The sequence below is a fragment of the Typopeltis vanoorti genome, chromosome 12 (genome assembly GCF_054136105.1).
Source record: "Typopeltis vanoorti isolate ZY-2024b chromosome 12, IOZ_Tvanoo_1.0, whole genome shotgun sequence".
Lineage (NCBI taxonomy): Eukaryota > Metazoa > Arthropoda > Arachnida > Uropygi > Thelyphonidae > Typopeltis > Typopeltis vanoorti.
Window position 1 is genome coordinate 18,454,813 of NC_143560.1, and position 20,357 is coordinate 18,475,169.

Below are 20,357 nucleotides of genomic sequence, written 5' to 3' on the forward strand. Positions count from 1 at the left end.
GAGAAGCAATTTAATTACTAAATAATTAATTCCATTCATGTTTTTCTTGTGTGATAAAACTATTCATGCAACCTATATTAAGAGTGTTCATTTTCGACCATTAAAATTTTAATCTTTACGTTTTCCAGTTGATTGTGTAAACCTCGTTAAGTATAATGTGCAGATAAAGCATAATGAAAGGTTATTTCTTGAGGGGGGGGGGAATCACTGGAGCTTTAATCATTTTAAACTCTACCGACATGACCAAGTTCATTTATTTTAAATACTGCGTTTAATATTTCTTTAAGCATTATTTTATTTTTTTGGTAAAAATAGACATTCTTGCTAAATATGGTATGTGCTCCACTAGGGAATAATGTTAAAAAATTTAGGGTGATGTCCCTGAAACTTTCTTAAATGTTCATCTTTGTTCAATAACCATATAATTAATTGTTTCAGCTCATTCCTAGTCATACAGACATAGGACTGCATGCCTTTCTCGTGGATATTTCCATGAGCAACAGCAGAATTTTATGTAATTCCACTCTTTTATCCTGAGCCTTTTAGAATGCATATGCCAACCATCCAAATGCGCTGAACTAACTTTTTTTTACTCTTCATTTATTCCGTTCAGTTCTTTGAATCAAAATTTTATTATAAGACATTTATGGATCACAGCAGTGATATGAAGAGCTGAAAAAAGAGCCTTCTTAGTTCAGTTGGTAACAATGATGCCTTTTGATTAGGTGCAAATTCCTTGTAGTACCCAAAGAACCTTTATCATGTCTTTTCAAGTGAAGTTGAGTTATATGGTCTCATATGCAGGTGACAAGGCTTTCCTTTCAGAAATTTGAGCTTTTAATCCTGCAAAACAGGCAAACTAGCCAGAAGAGCATACAGAGTTTAAAGGCATAGTATATAATGCAGATAGGATTAAGTGACCTATGAGAGCATTAATTAGTAGATATCAAGGAAGTTTAAGTTACTTGTCTGTGATAAGCCATTGAGCCTAGCACAAAAGGAAGATGAGACGGGAAGATAAGTCTTATTTTGAAAATAATTAGAATATTGGATTCTTTTTTAGTTACTTATTACAGTTTTTATGAGTGTTTGCTTGTTTCTAAGAATTTCCTTGTGTAGTTATTAGAAAACAAAAACTGTCATTTGTGTTATATATTGTTTGTTATGCTGCTGATATGTGAAACAGAACAATAACCAAAAAATTTAACATTTTAGGAATTTAGGAATTTATTTAGTGTGGTGTGTAGAGATTTTTTCATTTCAAAAGTTGAAAGATTTATGGAAGGAGAGCAACATTGATTATTGCATGTATTGGAAGCACTTTAAAAGCAGGTGTGGAAAGAATAAGAAGTATGATAATAGAGAGTTGAATGACAAAAGGCAGGAAAATGTGTGAGAATGTTGGTGAGGTTGTTGAAAGCAAATTGGTGGAAGCGAGCAAGAGTGAATGCAGCATGAGTGATAGCACGACAGAAAATAGTGGAAGATGGAAACAATATAGCAGTGAGAGAGAGAGAGAGAGATACTGCACTTACATGGAATCCTTCACAGGAAAATACATGAGATAGAACAGTTGGAGAGATGTGTAGTGAGTGGTATGGCAGAGAAGCAAAAGAAGGGAAGAGAAGAAGAGAGTTGTGTGGTGACCTCATGATAAGAGGAGTGCTTCAGGAGAGCTTACCAAAATCAAGTTTACCAAGGCAAAGATTAAGGATGTTAGTAATGCTGTTAGGATGGAGTGGAAAAGAAGAATATTTTGGTAAGTACCAACGATCTGGTAGGTGACTTGTAGTATACAAGAAGATATGAAAACATTACTGGTATAAGCAAATAAGAAGAGTAAGAGTGTGAACATTGAGTCTTCTGCCACAGCATGTTAGAGACAAGTTGAGAAGTAGAATGATGATCCCAAATATACTGGTTTCCATAAATTAATGAAATGTGCAGGAGGAAAGAGAAAAATCACAATAACTCAAAAATGTGTGATGAACTTTTATGCAGTTGATGCATCTGGCTACATCTTCTTGATTTTGGCTAAGCGCTAGTCTTATGATGACTTAACACCTGAATTCATCAGTTAAATTATGGCTGGCAGCCACATCCAAGAATTTTGCTATCACAGAATGCCTTGTTCTTATTCCAGGCACAAAATGGAAAACCATTCCAAAATGCCTGCTTTTATGCTGTGGCTCATTTCTATATTCTTGATGATATACAAATGATGGCACTCATTTGTATACAATGACTCACTGTCACTTTTACATGATGTACCTGACTTTCACGTGTCTTTCTTCTCAAGGTATTGTGATTTTCTCTTTGTTCTTTAACTCATGAAAACCAGTATATATCAGTGCATAGATTGTATAAGAGGGATGGTTTTGGGTTTGTAGTATGTGTGGAGTGAGTTCAGTTTTGCATTTTTTTTTTTTAATGTGCCTCCCACCTACAAGGGTGGTAAAACTCTAGTACATTAGTACTGTGTGTAGGCAAAGGATTTTTATTTATTTTTACATAATCCAAAAATTCCACTCTGGGGATTAAGTATGGAACGTTTTCAAGCCACTTCATGTCTCCAGTAAGTAGGGTGGTGGTCTCACTCCAATAATAAAATTCTTTCCCTTCCCTAAAGACAATCACAAATAGGGTGTTGGTTGTAGAGCAGATACATTAGCTACTTATCCAATCAGGCCAGTATTTGAATGGATTTAAAGTTAAATATCTTGAAAAAGTGTTCAATTAGCATCTGAAAATGCAGAATTGAAGAAAATTATGCAGTGCAGGTGTGAGAGAACATCCTTGAAGTAAATGAGTGAGAAAATGATCAAATGATGCTGAATAATGCTCCTTGAGTTCTGAAATTGAGAGGGATAGTCAGCACAAGTTGTGAGTCAAGTTTAGGGAGAGGTTGAAGTGGATACTGCAGTTTATATATACTAATGCAAGAAGCATCCAGAATATGCTGGAATACTTTGAGAGAGAGAGAGATTAGTTAGCTAATTCATCTTGCTTGGTCAGAATTTATAGGCATTAGTGAGACTTTGGTTGGTAGACAATGATATAGAAGAAATGAAGCCAAAGAGAGTTCTTCAACATGAGGACAGGGATGCAGAATACCAGACAGCCTGAAATACAAGTGCATTTCAGGCTGTCTGGTATGAGATTGGTTTGAATATATAGTTGGTTGCTGCCAGTCTGTCATTCATATTCTCTAATGGTTACATGAGAATATGAATGGCATGCATAGGCAAATTAGCACAATGGGTACAAGGGAGATAATTATTATGGGGAACTTCAGCTACAGAGACATACATTGGAAGGAAATGGAATTTTATACAGCTGCTAAGAGATAATTATATGAGATAGCATGTAATGGAGGGGGGGGGGGGAGACTTGAAGTTTTGCTGGATCTGATCATAATATCAAAGAACTTGTCAGTGACCAGGATGCTTAAGGGTCAAAGCTATACAACTGAAAGGACCTCACCTTTCAGTTGTATAGCTGAAAGGTGAGGTCCTCACCTCAGCTATACCTCACCTTCTCGTGGTGTACCATATTCTGGATGCTTCTTGCATTAGTTAGGTATCTATCTGGATACTGAACAAACGAGGATGGGCTGGCAATTTGGGATTTAACCGACCAAATTGTATTCTTATTTGCTTAAACCAAAATATAATGAGTACAACATGACAGAATTTCATGCCGGCTGAGGATCACCGGTTAAACAAGGCCCCATTGTTTTTGCCAGGGAACCAGGACAAACAGTGAAAAGTCAGCTACTGGAACAAATCTTAAAACACCCCACAACTTGACATCGCCAGAGTTCAAGATTGGTACTATCAACATAAGAAGCCTGAATGATAAAGAAATAGAGCTAGTACCAGATCGGCATAATAGGGGTGACTGAAACAAAAAAAGACAAAAACTGCTGAAATCTTTCTGAGCAATAAATACAAAATGTTATATTCAGGCAATGACAATCAAGGAAAAGGAGTAGTAGCCATAGTATTCAACACTAAATATGAGGCTAATCTTCTTGAATAGCAGGCAATCTCAAGTTGAGTGATCTGGGCAAATATCAGAATGGGGAACTGGATAATGAAACTTATTTCTGCCTGTGGTCCCACAGAAGGTTCTTAATGTAGAAGTGGAGAAAATTTTTGAGGTGGCTGCAGAGAAAGCAACTGACAAAATGAAAAAGAAAAAGTTGGTCCTTGTTAGAGATCTAAATAGCAGAGTAGGAAATGATTGTCAGACATACAAAAATATTTTAGGAAAATTAGGAGAAAAGAATAAAGCTAATAATAATGGCAAATACCTGTTGGATTTCTGCTCAAAACATTGCCTGGTTATTACTAACACCATGTTTTAACATAAAAATGTGCACAAATTCACATGGAGAGAGGAGGCAAAGAATAAGAAAAGTCTCATTGACTATGTTATTGTTGATAGTGATGTTTTCTCCCTGGTGGAGGACACCAGAGTGTACAGAGGATTTGAAATTGGAAGTGATCACTATTTAGTCTTGAGCAGGATAAAATTGAATTTCATATTGAAAAGAAGAACATATAAGAAAGTTATAAAGCGAATAAAGGTTGAACAGCTCTCAGATGTGAACTGTAGACTAAAATACACAAAGATTATTGAAGAAAAATGAAAGAGTTTGAGAACAGGAATCAAAAGTTGGAGATTCAGTGGCAAGCCTTGAAGAAAGCCCTGATTGATTCAGCTAGAGAGGCATGTGGTGAAGTTGTCTGCAAGGATAGAAAAATTAGAACTCCATGGTGGACACAGGAAGTTAAAGAGGCAGTGAAGGAAAAGAAGAAAGCATATCAAAAGTTCCTGGCAAATAAGTCAGCTTGTGCTCTTAGATAATACATAAACAAATGCAAGAATGCTAAACACTGTGTAAAACTAGCTAAACAAAAGTCATGGGAGGACTTTGGCAAGAATATAGAAAATAAATATCAAGAAGGTGGCAAAATATTCTGGAGGTTGTTGAAGAAGCTTAGGAATGGAGGAAAGAGTGTTGTAAAAGGAGTTAGAGATGATAAATGTGACATGAAAACGGGAGAAAAAGATATCGTTGAAGAATGGAGTAATTACTTCAAAACATTGCTAAATGAAACAAGCTGTAATAGCACAGTGGTAAAAAACACTGACCAGGCATGCAGTCAGGAATACATATTACTTGAAGTAGAAAAAGCAATCAAAGGCTTAAAATGTGGAAAGGCAGCAGGAGTAGATGATATTCGACCAGACATGCTGAAGTATGGTGGTATAAAAGTCTTACAGTGGCTGCACTGCATAGTTCAGAAAGCCTGGACAGAGGAACGAATTCCGGATGATTGGAGTAGAGCTCTCATAGTACCCATACATAAGAAGGGAAATAAAATTGAATGTGAGAATTACAGAAGTATTTCTTTATTGAGTGTTCCTAGTAAGATTTATGCAGGTATAGTTGAGAAACAGTTGAGAAGGATTGTTGAAGAACAAGCTGGATTCAGGCCAAATAGAGGCTGTCAGGATCATGTCTTCACTTTATGACAAATAGTTGAGAAATCATGAGAATATAACAAAGATCTGTTTTTAAGTTTTGCAGATCTGGAAAAAGCATATGACAAGGTGCCAAGAGAGAAGCTATTCAATATGCTACAGTTATGTGGTGTCAATGAGGCATTATATCAAACGATACTTAGTCTTTATTTGAGTTGTAAGTCAGCAGTTAGAATTGAAGGACGTACAGGAAGATGGTTGAAGGAAAGTGGTTTTTAACCTGATATCAAAATTTGAGCTGTTCGTGAGCTTTATACGGACAATGTTATACTTCTAAATAAATCCGCTACAAATCTGCAAGATTCCCTGACTAAGTTGAATAACTGTTGTAATTGATATGGTATGAAGGTTAGCAATAACAAGACAATGAAAATAGACAGATGCATGAAAATATCAACTGCATTGTGAATGGAGAAACCTTTAGAACAATTGAAACATTTCAGCTATTTAGGCACAATTTTTAGTGAAAATGGTAAATTAAATATGGAAATAGACAACAGAATCAACAGAGCTGGTATGGTAGGAAGTCAATTGAATAAACCTATGTGGAATAAGAGAGAAATTAGTGAAAACACTAAATTAGTGCATACAAGACAGTGTTCGAACAATTTTAACTTATGGATCTGAGAGTGGGTCAGAAGTAAAACACTTGACCAAAGACTAGAGACCACAGATATAAGAGAGTCCTGAGAAAGATCAGGAGCATGAACCGATGGCATCAATGTAATATCATATTAAAACAAGGATATTAGGAAAGAACTTGACATTGCCAGCATCCAGGAATGCAGTAGCAGAGGTAATCTTAGGTGATATGGTCATTTAAACAGAATGGGCGAGGAAAGATTAGCAAAACAAGTGTTCTCTGCCAGGTCGGCAGGAAAAAGACCAAGATATAGGTGGATTGATAGAGTAAAAAATGCTCTAGATGATAGCAATATAAGATCTGATAATGTTAGTCTTGACAGGTAACAGACTGATTTGGGCAGAAATTATAGGTAGGAAGTTAGTAATAATGTAAATTTTTCATGTAGTACTATCATATCCTGTACACCCCTTGAGGGTACATGGCAGGAATTTTATGATGATGATTGTCAGTGACTTAGCTAGCTAATTGCATCCAGATGGGGAGAGGTAACTAAGATAGCCACATTGCATGCGATCATGCAGTCTTGACCTGGGAGATTGCCAAGCATGAGGAATATTCAGATAAAAAAAGGTAACTGAAATTATAGGTCAAGTGATTACGACACACTTTGGAACCTTGTACCAGTGTGACATAAGAACCAGAGAATAGTGTTAGTAGTAATTGGGAGATTTCAAGGGTAATTGAACAAAGCAATATCAGACTGTATATCTGTAGTCAGGAGGATAAATCAGGTAAGAGTTGAATAGTAAATAGCATCATTAAAAGGTTGCAGAAAAAAGTTGTAGAGGGTATATAAAGAGGATAGTGATCAGCAAGCTCATGAGCAGTACACAGCACAGGCAAGAAGGATGATAGGTTTTGGATTTACAACCAAAGCAACCAGTGCTACGAGGCCAGTTTCACAAGTTTGTCTGTTTTGCAGGATGAAAAGCCCAAGCTCAATTAGCCTTCTCTCATAATCTACTTTTGCCTTCCTTACCATACTCCTATTATGAGAGGAGGAAGGCTTACCGAGCTGGCCAAAGAAAAAAATAAAGTTCTTTGCTATTTGAGTAAATAGAACAACAACTATGGAAGGATAACTTTAACAAGTGCAAATATTGGGAAGTAACAGAAGGAGACAGATGGTTACCAAGTGATCATATCCAGTTAGAGATATTGCAATCCCTGATGTGGCATTGATTGATGAATTGGAGGTGCTTAGGATATTATAAATGAACCTTATTGCAAATATGGCCATAGGATTAGATGGATATCAAGTCATGTATTATGAGAATATACAAATGAATTGGCAGCCCCTCTGACCAAGGTGTTTAAGTGTCTGCTCTGTGAAGTGTCATGGAAATGGGAAGAGGGCAAAATAGTTCCTTACATAAATGAGGTTATAAGAGAGAAAGAGGGGGGGGAGAAGGGATAACAATTTCAGACCAGTTAGTATCTTAGGAGGGGATGGTTAAAGTATCAAGAAAAGACAGATGGGAATATGATACTCTGTGGGAGGATAGCATAGTTTTGTGAAAGGTACATTTTGTCTTCTTAGTAATTTGCTCGCGTTTTATGATATGGCTATACAATGATACTGCTGGACTTTGTGAAGGTATTTGGCAGGATGTCACATGGAACTTTGTTACATAAACTGTAACATATCAGGATAGATATAAGCTGGTGATATGGATAAGAGGGAAGCTGATGAATATACCACAAAGTTTGATATATAGAAGAACTGAATCCAGGAAAAGGTGAGTGACTAGTGATGTACTGCAGGGCTCAGTTCTTGGACTTCTGCTGTTTTATTTATACATGAGTGATATAGGAAATAATGGGAAATATCCAGTTGTTTGCTGATGATGCAATACTGGGCAGAGCTATAGTTAATAAAGATTATAGAAATCTGCAAATGACTTGTAAATAGACTGGCAGTGTGAGCAAAGGATAACAGCTGCCAGTTTAATCTGGAAAAGTGTAAGATCTTTCACTTTAGAATGAAGAGATCGCAAGTTGCGTACTTCATTGATGGAACTAAACAGCAAGACCTGAACTTCTAGATGAATGATAGTGAATCTAGTATTCTTGCTAAATCTCTGCAGATTTAGCAAGAATACTAGATTTGAAATAGTTTACAAGAATACAAATAGTTTGAACAAAACATACAGTATGCAGTAAACATCATGATGAAACAACAGATGTTATTAGTTTTTGATACACTGGCATTTCTTAGAATTCTAGAAATATTATTATTATTATTATTATTATTATTAAGAGAGACCTCCAGGAAGTCATCTAGGGAGACCATATTATTCACACCAGCTGTCATACCTGTTCTTGAATTTATTCACACTACTTGCACACACCTAACAGCAATCCATTTTAATCATGCACCACTCTATAATAGAAAAATCTAGCCCTCACTCCTTTCTTGGTAGCATTAATTCTTAACTTCCAAAGCTGACCTTGCATCCATTCCCCACTGTCCATAAAATTAAAAATTCCATCTACTGAAATTCTGTATAACCCTTTCAGAAGTTTGTAAGTCTCAATTATCGCCCCTCTTTTTCTCCTGTTTGAAGCCAACAAATTCTCGATCTATTTTCATGATCGGTATTCCACAATTCTGATATCATTTTTAACACACTCCTTTGCACTCTCTCTCTCTCTCTCCACAGTATCAGGATCACCATGGAAACCAGGAGACCAGACCTGCATGCAATAAGCCAAGCGAGTTCTTTTCATGGCCCTGTAAAGAGGCAAAAAACTTTCCTTATCTTTTCATGTCAAGATTCGTTTCAGCATTGCAATTATTCTCTGCATTGCGCTTATAATTTTTACTATATGACCCTGGAACTTCAACTTCCTGTCTACTGAAATTCCAAGATCCCTAATCCGATCAGTTTCATTTAGCATAACCCTACCAATATAATACAACATTGGATATTATTATTATTATTAAAAGAGGCCTCCAGGGAGTCAGTCACTCATCGAGGGAGACCACATACTACACACACCAGCTATCATACTTATTCTTGAATTCATTCACACTGCTTGTACTCACAACATCTCATGGCAATCCATTCCAATCACGCACCACCTGTGAGAGAAAAATCTAACCCTCACCCCCTTCTTAGCATCATTCATTCTCAGCTTCCAAGGATGCCCTCTTGTCCTTTTCCCACCCTCAATAAATTGGAAAATTCTTGCAACTGATATCCTGTATGACCCTTTCAGAAGTTTGTCAGTCTCAATCATATCACCCCTCTTTCTCCTGTTTGCTAGTGTCTTCAGTCTACAAATTCTCAATCTGTCATCATAATCAGTATTCCATAGCACAGATATCATTTTCAACACCCTCCTTTGCAGTCTCTCCAATATATCAGAATCACAGTGGAAAACAAGGACACTAAACCTGCATACAATAGTCTAAGTGAGGTCTTATCAAATCTTGTAAAGAGGCAAAAAATGACATCTTTATCTTTACATGTGAACATTCATTTCAGCATTGCAATTATCTTTTGAATTGTATTTGCAATCTTTGCTACATTACTCCTGAACTTCAATAACTATCTACTAACACTCCAAGATTCCTAGCCTCATCAGTTTCTTCAAGCATGATCCCACCAATATAATACAAATTGCATATCCAATCATGCCGAAGTGCATGACTTTACATTTACTGACATTGAACTGACACCCATTTTCCCATGCAATTCCAGATTATTCAAATCATTCTGCAAGTACTGCATATCATCAGCATTCCTGATTACCCTACCTGTCTTTGCATGATCAGCAAATAGCTGTATGCCACTTGCTAAATCCTTCCCAGTATCATTAATGTATAGATTGAATAACAGTGGATCAAACACTGATCCTTGTGGTACACCACTGGTTACCTTAATTCTTGCAGACTCACATCCACCATATACCACTTTTTTATGTCTGTCAGTCAACCATCCTCTTATCCAAGCTAATATTCTATAATCCAATCCTATATTCTTTAATTTATGCAACAGTCTACCATTGTATTCTGTCAAAAGCCTTAGCAAAATCCCGAAAAGTATCATGGTGCATCCATTCTCCTTGTCTAGTTCAATGGTAACATTGTTATAGAATGTGAGTTGCTAAAACATGACCTTCCTTTAGTAAACTCATGTTGCTCATTGCAAAGTAGAGATTCACTGTCGACCCATTTCTGAATGTGAACCCTAATGGTTTTTTCCAAAATCTTCGCCAACACGCTTGAGATACTAATTGGTCAATAGTTGGATACATCAGTCTTTGCACCACCCTTATGCAATGAAATTACCATACATTCTTTCCATTCCTGCAGAATTTTCCCTGTTCTGAGACTCATATTAGACAGCTTGGTTAAAGGAATAGCCAGTTCAGCTAAATACTCTTTTAGTGTGCTTGCTGATATCCCATTAGTCCCGATTACTGAATTCTTATTCAGTTTGTGCTACATCTCTAATACCTCATCCTTATGCATCTGAATTTCTTCATCCAGTGAAGAGGTAGCGGTGAGCTCAATGTTGCATACACCAGTTTGATAGCTTTTAACAAAATGGACACTCATTAAACAACCTCTTCTGCTACTGTAACCTTCACTCCATCTGCATATAGAAGAGTTATTCTTTCATATTCATTCTTTCTTTTACTTGCAGCATATCGATAAAATTCTTGTGGGTTGTCTTTAGCATGCAGAGCCAGTTTCTTTTCATACTCAGACTTTGATTTCCATAAAAACAGTTGTGACTATTCTAGCCTGCTGCTTATAATTTTCATAATACACATCATCCTTATGCACATAGTATTCCTTCCACATCATCCTTTTCTTATGAATCTCTTGCTTAATAAGATTACACATCCATTTTGACTCCTACCCTATTTATTCTTCGAATTCTCAGGACACACTCTGATATTGCATCATTTAAGTATTATTGAAATGCTTCCCATGCACTGTTGATAATTCTTCCCATCTATCAACCTATCCCATTCCACTGAACTCAGTATACTCCTCAATTGGTCATAATTTCCTGTTCTGTAGTTCAGCATGTAAACCTTTTCTGAATAGAACATTCGTAAACTTAGTCGCTTCCCAAGTGAGTACCGCTGATCACTGTCACCAACTGGAGGCAGAATAGTTACATCTTTTATTAATTAAATGCCCCTGACACTATAATCATATCTAACACCCTTTCATCTCAAGTTCTTTCTGTCATATGCTGCTTGAGGAAGTTGTCCTGTAACAGCTCAATAAATGCATTTTCATTCTTCTCATGAGATTCTGTTGCTACCCAATCAATATTTGGATAATTAAAGGCTTCCATTATGATTGCTCTTTTCGTGTTCATCTTGTCTATTTGGTGATGCATTTCTTCGTCACTAGCAACCTATCCACTAGGTCTGTAACAACACCCTACTATGTAATTGATCTTGTTAGATTCCACCTCGCACCAGATGGCTTCAAACTCACTGCCACATGAAATACTGTTAGTAGTACTACAATCATAGGTCTCAACTCTAACTGGATTCAAGTCATCTGATACCATTAGCAGCATGGCTCCTCCTCCTCCCCTATCCCCTCTATCCTTCCTAAAAATAGTGTACCCTTTGCACTCAATACCAGTTAGTATGTCTGATTCTGATAGCCAGGTGTCACTAATTCCTATAATCTGAGATCCGAACATATTGACTAAGGCAACAAACTCTACCCCTTTGTTTCTGATACTCCTAGCATTCATGTACAGACATAATCTACCTACATGTTCTTATGTATACTCTTGTCTGCAGTCTGCATGACACAGTTGAACAACTTGCAGATCTCTATTCTTTTCTAGTGTCTTACATGTAGATGTCTTTGCACACTTTTGATTGGTCCGGACCGGATGAACACAAAGTCTAAGTCTTTCTCTCCTTGTCAGCATTTTCATGACAAAGCCCATTCCCATCATTAACAGATTAATATGACATTGTCGCTCTTACACTCGCATTCTTACCATTCCTCCCTTTATAATTTAGTTTCCCTGACTCTCTGTGTTAGGTCTCGTACCACTTAATAGTTTTTCTAGACTCTTGATATCAAATGCATTCAGGTGTAGGCCGTCCCTCTTATACAAATCCAATCTTTCCTCAAACTCACTCTACACAGCCTACGCACTGAATTATTTGCCATCATAGCCTTCTTCTTAATTAATTTTTATCATATCGAGGTAAAATAGTGATGATTTTCTCTTTATCACTCTTTGCTCTCGCCTCTTCCAACAACCCTTTCGTGTCCTTTCTCATACTGAACTTCTTGCTAGTTAAGTCTTTAGTACCTACTATAATTACAATCTCATTTACTTTTCTGTTTTTGAATTGCTTCCTTTATGTTCTTAATTTTTGCTGTAGGAAAACTCGAAGTTATAACTCGTTCATCAATAGCATGTTTTATTATAGAGTCACAATACCAAATAACTTCTTTCTTTTTACTAACAATATCACTTACCTGATTTCCGTACTTTGTTGTTTCTTATTTTGCTGTTTAATTTTCATTTTCTCTCTATGCTCATTTAAATGCCTCTTGACTTTTTTGTAATTCCTGCGTCGTTTCTCTGATGATCTGCTTTGATTTTGTTATTTTACTTTATGTTTGCCAAAAACATAAAGAGTGGAAATACATTGGATATTCTCTTGACATGTAGAATTTTTTTTTATTTTTTTTTTTTATTTTAATTTTGTACCTGTTGTCCAAACCTACAGCCTGTTGGTTTGGGGAATGGACAGTGAGGACAGCATTGAGGTGGACTTGTAGTTCTTTAAAATTCTTTGTATAAACTCTGACTTATGACCATTTAGAGAGAGAATAGTGAATGTCAGCCATTAAAATTCTTTTTATAGAAGAGCTTTATAAAAAAAAAAAGTGGGTGGGTTCTTTGCTTGAGTCTTTTAACTTCTTTCAGGTATAGTGAAAATTGGCTTTATAATATTGTTTTTCTCTGCCATTGCAGATGTCTGATTCATTAACAAAACAACAGATTAAATACAACAGTGATACAAAAGCACTAGCTTTACAGTGTTGTTTGCCATTTTTTTTTATTTTAAAATCTTTCATTATTGTAACTTTTTATGTTTATTATTTATTTTTTGCCATTAATAGTTTGTCATCCCTTCCCTACCATATAGGAAAAATTTCAGCTTTATTCCCCCTCCTCAAACGTAGCATTTTCTATTATAAAAATCCACTATTTTACATAGGATCAGGGAATGATTCCATCTGTAAGCAAAAATGTTTTACATTTATATTGTTACAAGAAAGAACAAGAGTAGGATGAAGATTAAAAAAAAAAAGTCAGAAAATAGAAAAATGGGTGGTGAGATAAAAGAAAAAGTAATGGAAAGCATTTGGGTAAGGGGAGAATTCTCCTTCAATATCTGCACCTGCTATCAGTATCTTGTCACTATTCTTCCCTTTGAATACCCATCCTTCTGCCATCCTAAATTTTATCTTCTGGCCTTTTCCAATATTTCATCTCTTTCTCTCTCTCTCTCTCTCAGCTACCTTTTACTTAAAATTCTTCTAAATTATAGCATAATGTTCGACTAGAAGTTCCGAAAATTTCAGTTTTCAGTGACAAAAATAAAAACATTAGTTTTCATGTAGTTGTAATGTGAGATAGTGATAGTTATATAATGTATAATGTTATTACTCAGCTGTTTTCATACAGTTTTACATGTTTATGTATATATAGCTATTACAAATAAAACCATGAGATCAAGTTTCATTCTTTATGATCTGGCATGTTAATCAAGTGTGAAGATTAGAATATTGTACTTTTGCAGAATAGTACTAATTAATAATAGTGGAGTTCTGACAATGATCATTATAATAAGAATAATGTGAATACAAAGACAGTGTTTCTCAAACAAAAAAATTATTTAAGAATAAAGTAAAAGAAGATGTAGTTATCGTTCTAAACAACTACAAACCAGATAGTTATGTGCATGAGTGGTTTGAAAAGTTCTCAGGCCTCAACCATAAATGGCAACACTATCGGCAAGATTTTTTTTTTTTTATGTTGGTACATCTGTCATAAGCATCAATGTGAAATTGCAAGTCATTCTATCAAGTAATTTTTTTATACAGCTGTCTGAAACAAAAGTGTTGTCTGTATCTCTTGAAATGGATAAAATTGAATATTGTGCGGTTAAAAAATTCTTTGTAAATGAAGGTTTAACGCCAAAAGAAATTCATTTCAAGTTCATAAAAGTTTATGGGCACTCTTCTCCTTTGTTTTCAACAATTAAGAAATGGGCTTCCAAGTTTAAACATGTCCATACCAGCCTTGAAGTTGATCCACATGAAGGACATCCAAAAAATGTAACAACACCAGAAATCATTAATCAGTGCACGATATGGTATTGGATGACCAGCGAGTCAAAGGGCATGAAACTTCTGAGACTATAGCCATTTCAAAAGAACGTGTAGGATATATTCCAAGTTTAAATGTGTCCATACCAGCCTTGAAGATGATCCACATGAAGGACATCCAAAAAATGTAACAACACCAGAAATCATTAATCAGTGCACGATATGGTATTGGATGACCAGCGAGTCAAAGGGCATGAAACTTCTGAGACTATAGCCATTTCAAAAGAACATGTAGGATATATTTTGCATGAAGAATTGCAAATGAAAAAGCTTTGTGCAAGATGGGTACAGTGCAGATCAAAAATGCACTCTCATGAAAATCTCTGAACAGTGCTTGGAGTATTTTAACAAGAAGAAAACTGATTTTGTGCATCGATTTATTACTATGGATGAGACTTGGATTCACCAGTACACACCAGAATCCAAACAGTAGACAGAAGCCAGTTGTTCAGTGCCAAAGAAGACATGGTCATGGCTTCAGTGTTTTGGAATGCCAAAGCCATTTTGTTTATTAATTATCTTGAAAAGGTAAAACAATAACCAGGGAATATTATTCTGATCTTTTAACCAGACTAGACAAAAAACATACTGTGAAAGACCTGGTTTGCAGAAGAAAAAATCATCTTTCATCAGGACAATGCACCTGCCTACAAAGGTGTTTTGGCAATGAGAAAATTAAGGGATGTGCACAATGAATTGTTGGAACATCCACCCTATTCCCCAGATTTGGCTCCCTCTGACTTCTGTCTCTTCCCAAAACTAAAACTCTGAATCAAGAGGTGATTGCAACTGTAGAGGGGCATTTTACAGATCTTACTGAGAACCACTACAGCGATGGGATAATGGCACTGGAGCATCACTGGAATAAATGTATTAGTCTTAAGGGAGATTATGTTGAAATATAAAAATTATTTCGAAATTATAAATTCGTTTTTTCATTGTTAGGCTGAGAACTTTTCAGTCCACCCACGTACCAGTTATTAAAAACATTGATTTAGATTTTGGTTAACTGAGATTTATAGTCATGAAGTTTTAGTATTACATGATTTGCTGTATTGTCTAAAAACTTCTGGAGAAAACCAGAAGCCCCAAAACTCCAAAACATTTCAGATTTGATACTTTGTGTTGTACCTCTCTCATCATTTAAGGCAACTTTTTACTTTAAAACTAACTCTGTGTTTTGAAGCAATTAGAAAACTGGTTATTGGATCATTTTATTTTTTTATTTTCTTTTAATTAAAAGCAGTTAGTAATATGAAATGCACATGAAATAAATTTATTACGTCTTTTATACTTTATTACACTTTGTTTATGTTACCTTACAAACTTCTTTCAGATATATGTATAATATTGAATATGGAAAGCTTCTTGAAACTACAATGGCACATGATGATGCAGGTAATTGCATTTTATATATCATATGACTCTATTAAATTACTCTAAATTATATTAAATGCTGTGGACATTTTGTGATTTGAATTACAATTTGTTTTTTTAATATTGATAAGTGCAAAGCATTCCACTTTGGAATGCAAAGGTATGATATTGTTGGAAGCTCTAGGAGTGCTGGAATTGATAGTCAGCAGAGGCCTGGAAATTCAGAGTGCATGCTGCAAGCATTGTAAATACTGAACATTGTATTATTGCTATGATGAGAACACTGATGATTGGTAAAGAGAAAAAGATGGCTGTGTACAGATTTGCTAACTTTGTTTTACTTATAATAAGGAAATTCTGCAAAAAATCTAAAATGAATAATTAAGGCAGCATCAAAACTTTGGGATGTTGGTTTGTAGGGAGAAATTAAGAAAATGTAAATTGCTTTGTTGAATGGTAGGATTAAGAGATATTCAAATTGGTGAGCAACTTTTACAGAATTAATATGAAAGGGATTATACATAGAGCAGAAAGCAATAGGGGAGAATTCCAGTGCCATCTCTGGGTTGTATAAGGGTATTGATAATGATGTAGTTAAAGATACAGATAGGAAATACTTAAAGATATGGATTGAATATGTTCTGGCAAATTCTGAGAGAGGGCAAGGCTCGGCCGAAGCATAGTATCGCTGATGATGATGATGCGTTGTTGTTAAGAAATAGTGCAGAGTAAATATTTTACAGAGCGGAAAGTAGAATGTGATGAATAAAATAATTTAATTTTCAAAATGGAGCTTTTCCTTCTTTTAAAAGTTACAATTTCTGTTTCAGTTGAGGCACACTTATAAAATGCATATTTCGACAAGACCTACTGTAAGGTATTTTGGCCTTTTCCACTTGGAAAAGGCCAAAGGAATTTTGAGAAAACCTTTGACAGACACTCTTGGGTCACAGAAATTCTTAATTAAAGACATTAATATAAGCTACAGTATATTGATTGTTTAAAGATTTTCTCTTTTATGCAAGACATTATACTGGAACAGTCTATATTAAAGTTGTATGATCTCTGTAAACTACTGCTGGGCAAGCATCAATTTACCTACTTAGGGAGAAAAAAAATTATTGTCCTTCATCTGGAAGAACTATGAGGAGTAGAGCAGATATAACTTTGCAAAAGGATCTTAATAGACTATGTGAGTGAGAAAGTGAGCGGAGCTATCAGTTTAATGTTGCAAAGTACAGAGTCTTGAAATTTGGTGATGCAGAGTATACAATTAATGGAGAAATTCTAAAGTAGATGGAAGAAATTAGAGATCTAGGAGTGATATTGGACAGAGACTTGATGTTTAGGAGTCACACACTGCTAAAATTGTAAGAACATCACAACAGGTTATGACATCGATGAGGAGGGCCTTGACATGTACAAGCCAAGAGGTTATGGTTCCCTCGTGTGAAGCCTTGATCTAGCTGCATATGCCTCTCTCTCTCTTAAGATCTTAAGAATAATAAATTATGACTATAATTATAACTTTGTTTCTAAGCTTAATACTGATTAACTAATCCACCTAACACCTTGGAATTAGATGTTACAACATCACTGCAGTCTGTTAACTCTCAACCACTTTGAAGTTATTTATGCTCCCTGCATTTACAGTACACTCCTTCAATGTATTCCACTCACCAACAACTCTCCATGTAAAATATCTTCTCCTCACACCCTTTCTTCACCATATCTTTATACAACTTCCAGGAGTGGGCCTTCATTCTTCCCATCTTAACATCCACTCTTTTTATAATTTCTTCTATATTAATCTCATAGAATCCCTTAACTAACTTAACAGTCTTTATCATATCTTCTCTTTTCCTCCTATCCACCAAAGTCTGTAATTCACATTCCCTCAAATCTCTTCATAACTAACACTCCAGAATCCTGATGTCACTTTGGTTATTCATCTTTGGACCCTCTCTAATATTTCCACATCACAATGAAAATGAAAACCATGCAACCAAATCTGAGCACAGTAATTCATGTATGTTTGGATCAATGCCTTATATAGAAGCACCACCACTTCCTTATCCCTACATGTCAATGTACTTTTAATCATACCACCTATACGATGTGCAGTCTATACAGCACTTACCATGTCTCTTCAGAACTTTCGTCCACTGTTTACCATCACCACAAGATCCCTATTCTCATCCACTTCAGTAAGTGGATGAGAATACAGAGATATAAGACTACAAGTCTTATATCTCTGTATTCCAAAGTGTAACACCTTGCATTTATTAATATTAAAACTATAACCCCCACTTATCTGTCCAGGCTAAAAGTCAATTCAGATCTTCCTCGTGATAATTCTACCTACCTTTGCATCATCAGCAGACATTTGATCATCAACAATAGTCAATCCACATGAAATATCATTAACAAATAAGTTAAACAGTAGGGGCCCAAGAGCAAATCCCTAAGGTTACCTTCCTTTTCTGAGACACTGCTCTATCATACACAACTTGCTGATATCTTTCAGAAAGTCAATCTTCAATCCATCTAATCAGTCTCTGTTATTTAATCTCATCTTCTGCAGCTTATATACCATTCCATTCCATTATGTGCTAATCTATCAAATGCCTTTGCAAAGTCCAAGAAAATCACAAACACATTTGTCACCTTATCATAAAATGTGAGTAGATTGCAAGCCCTTACCCTTCACAAATCCTTGCTGACCATCATAGTGAATCTTATGTCCATCAACCCAATCCTTCATTCTATTCATAACCAATTTTTCTACCATTTTGACCACAACTGTAGATATACAGACCAGTCTATAATTGGAAACTTCTGTCCTAGAACCATGCTTGTGGAATGGTATTATTTTGCCTTCTTTTCACTCCTTAGGAATTTTCCCCAATACAAGATTCACCAAATTACTAGGTCAGGAGCATGGCTAACTCTTTTGCATTGTACATTCTTTAAAAATATGTGGTGATATGTCATCCATTCACACAACCTTATTAACAACTAACCCAAGCAATACTTGATACACCTTTAAATCTCCTAATCCTTGGTTCCCTTCTATATGCTAAAATGAGGTTTTAAGTATCTGCTTTAGTGAGCTAATAATGTTGGAGAGTGAGTGCATTACCTTTCTTTTTTGTGATTAGAAGATAACCTGTAATGCACTTTCTCTCTCTCTCTAGTCATGTCAGCATGCTAAAGCAGTTAAATTCTTTACTAATATTATCAGCTGTGGAAATGCAAAGTCAAAAAATAAAGCAGTTAGGGTGGATTGTGGTGAATGCATGCAAGCAACCATGAGCGAGTTACTGACTGACCAAAAATGCAGAATCTAGTCTCTCAAGCAACAATATTATCAAATGGGGTAGTCAGCTTGGGATGTATAGATGGTTCAGGGCTAAAGGGGGATGCTACAGTTTCTGTATACTAATTCTAGTAGTATCAGGACTACGGGGAAAGGATTTTTTTGGCATTGGTTAGTGCAACATTGCCAGAGCTATAGGCATTAGTGAGACTTCGTTAATAGCAGATGATGTAGTTGCAGGGATAAAACTTGAAGGGTATATTATTTTCAGGAGGGATAGGGAAGACAGCACAGTGGGAGGGTTATTGCTGATGATGGCAGATAAACTGCAGCCAAAAATAATAGGAGACAGGCAAGCAGATGGCAGTTCTTTTGAGACAATATGGTGTGAGACCAAGTGAACAGAATATATAATTTGTTGCTGCTATAGGCCAGGAGGGTTCCAGGGATGATGTGGAAGGTGTCGAGTAATTATTTGGGGGGGGGGGGGCTTCAACAGTGGAAGCATAGATTGAAAGGAAGAAAGATTACATGACAGGAAGAAAATGGAAATATACATACTGAGAGATAATTACTTGAAACAGCATGTAATGGAAGAGACTTGGGCTATGAGAGTGGATCTGGTCATAGGATTAGAAGAGCTGTCCATAATCGAAATAGTCACATTGCATTCAATTGAAGCGAGTGATCATGATGTCTTGGTAGGTTGAAAACTTGGAATTTTCAGTTAAGAAGGTACATATGTGAGCTACAAGGCAGGTGATTATGACAAGCATAGGAGGCAGCTTTAAGCAGTGACATGGCATAAAAATCTGCAAGGGAAGGATATTAGCAGCACATAGGATAATCAAGCAGTATCTGGAGGAAGCAATATCAAACTGGATACACAAGACCAGGATGATAAAATTAGGGTAGGAGTTAGACGGGTGAATAGTATCATTAAGCAGGAGTTAGGGGGGAAAAAAAGAAAATGATATAAGGAGAAAGGTGACTAGCCAGTTCATGAACAGTACAAGAGTCAGGCAAAGATGATGACCAGCATGATAAAGAATGCAAAC

General features: G+C 35.9%; 1 protein-coding gene across 1 annotated transcript in view; it reads left to right on the plus strand.

Annotated features, from left to right (window-relative positions):
- The window catches only part of LOC150100611 (protein FAN-like), a 477,112-nt gene that overhangs the window by 328,634 nt on the left and 128,121 nt on the right, over window positions 1-20,357 (plus strand). Inside the window, exon 26 of the mRNA XM_090401841.1 lies at window positions 15,940-16,001. Within this exon, the coding sequence (XP_090257967.1) occupies window positions 15,940-16,001 (62 nt within the window). The remainder of the gene's footprint in view (window positions 1-15,939; window positions 16,002-20,357) is intronic.